Consider the following 1,725-nt stretch of genomic DNA (forward strand, 5'->3'; position numbering starts at 1 on the left):
CCATCTACAACCCAGCACAGACGAAGGCCCATGCCTGCTGGCTCACACCGATGACCGATCCACGCAGCTCTCCGCCACTGCACACATGGGCACGATGGACGACCTAGCTCGCAACCTCCAATGCTCGTGCGGGCGCGCGCGCTGCCGCCTTCCTCCTCGATTGTTCCTGTTCCGCCCTCCCCACTTCTGAGCAGCCCTGGTTGATTGGTTCCCTGTCTAGCCCCGTCAACCTGCATGAGTGTGGAGTCCCAGCCCACGGCTGCTGGCTGCAGTCTCTGTCCATAGTATGTCGGCGGCCGCCCTCCCTGGGCCTCCTCAATCCCCAGCATGGCAGCACCCCTCGACCGACTATGAAGCTCTTACCATGACACAGGGATTTGAAGGAGAGCTCCTTTCGTTTGTGTTCGATTTTCGGTCATGTGTCGTCTGGTATGTCCTCTGATGCGAGAATTTCAGCGTGCTTTTGCGTGTGTGATTCAGGTAACAGGAGGTGAAATGAGCAACGACATGAAGCAATCAGCCTTTCTCCCACTTACCAGACTGTAAATCAGGTATGTATCCTTTTTCTTTAAGGGATTGGATGTTTATTTTGGGGGAATGCTTGCGGAGCTTATGATTTTGTGGTGAAAATTTCTTGTTACTGTTTATGTTCTGCAATGTGGTGTTGTACTGGATATGTTGTTTGTGTGGGTAATGAAACATATGATATATAGAAACAAAAGGGAAAGCTATTTCAGTTACATTAGTGGGCACAGTTCACCTTTCGTTGTAATAGTTTGGTGTCTTCGGTGTATCAATGTATGCATGTGTGTGTTAGTATGTCAGTATGGATGATTTAATCTTAATGAGGGTGTAGGAAAGTTTTCCCCTTTGCTGAAAAAAAATTTAGGCCCGAATCTTGCTTTAATCCTGGCTCCGCCACTGACCGGTGGGTCTGGCGGTATGGTGTGTTAGGCTACCGCCAAGTCGGGCGGGGATAGAAAGAGGATCAGATCCTGATTTTTTTTTAAATGATGGTGAGATTTGGCTAAACTTTGGCCGCTAGAAGCATCAAAACGATAGTAGCACCACCCTTGTCTCCTCGGAGTTGACACGCTGGTTAACGTGGCAGTCAGCCAACTTGCCCTGCGCCGAGGCCCCGCTGTTGCCAGCTGTGAAAAACAGAGTGAATGGAAGTGAAAAGTAAGTTGAGTTCGTAGCGGCGGGAGGCTTGGACTCGATCCTTCGTGCGTGGGCCCGGTGTTGATGCACCATAGAGCAGAGGGCACTGGTCACGTGCTCTCCTAGGCTCGGTCCACCGTCCACACACCGGGGGCTCCGCCTCCTCAAAAAGCTGCCACCCTTCTCACAGAGAGGGAAGGGCGCCCGCCGAACGACGAGAACCCAAGCAAAAAGGCGCGGAGCCGAAACTTGCATTGCAAGGAGAGGAGGCCCTCGCCGCCCCCACCTCCCCCCTCGGGAGGCTGGCCATGGCGGAGGCGGCGCGGCCGCGGCCGACGCGCGTCGTGGAGGCTCTGCGCGGCAGGATCGTCCAGGCGGTGAAGGAGAACCGCGTCACGATCATCGTGGGGGGCACCGGATGCGGTAACTAGTATCCCCTCCCTCCTCTCTGCTTCGGCCGCTTGCTCGCTCTCTGGGCGATTTGATGGTGGCGTGATTGTTTTGTGCCATTTGGGAAGAAGGCCGGCTCGCTTCCCGCTGCTGTCCGTTGGGTTTCCTCTGCCT

General features: G+C 54.6%; 1 protein-coding gene across 1 annotated transcript in view; it reads left to right on the forward strand.

The window, feature by feature from the left end:
* Window positions 1-1,372: 1,372 nt before the first annotated feature.
* LOC119324584 (zinc finger CCCH domain-containing protein 4-like) overlaps window positions 1,373-1,725 on the forward strand; it is a 26,019-nt gene continuing 25,666 nt past the window's right edge. The window contains exon 1 of the mRNA XM_037598364.1: window positions 1,373-1,584. Within this exon, the coding sequence (XP_037454261.1) occupies window positions 1,470-1,584 (115 nt within the window). The 5' untranslated portion in view covers window positions 1,373-1,469. The remainder of the gene's footprint in view (window positions 1,585-1,725) is intronic.

The sequence above is a fragment of the Triticum dicoccoides genome, chromosome 1B, assembly GCF_002162155.2.
Source record: "Triticum dicoccoides isolate Atlit2015 ecotype Zavitan chromosome 1B, WEW_v2.0, whole genome shotgun sequence".
In the NCBI taxonomy this organism is placed as follows: Eukaryota; Viridiplantae; Streptophyta; class Magnoliopsida; order Poales; family Poaceae; genus Triticum; species Triticum dicoccoides.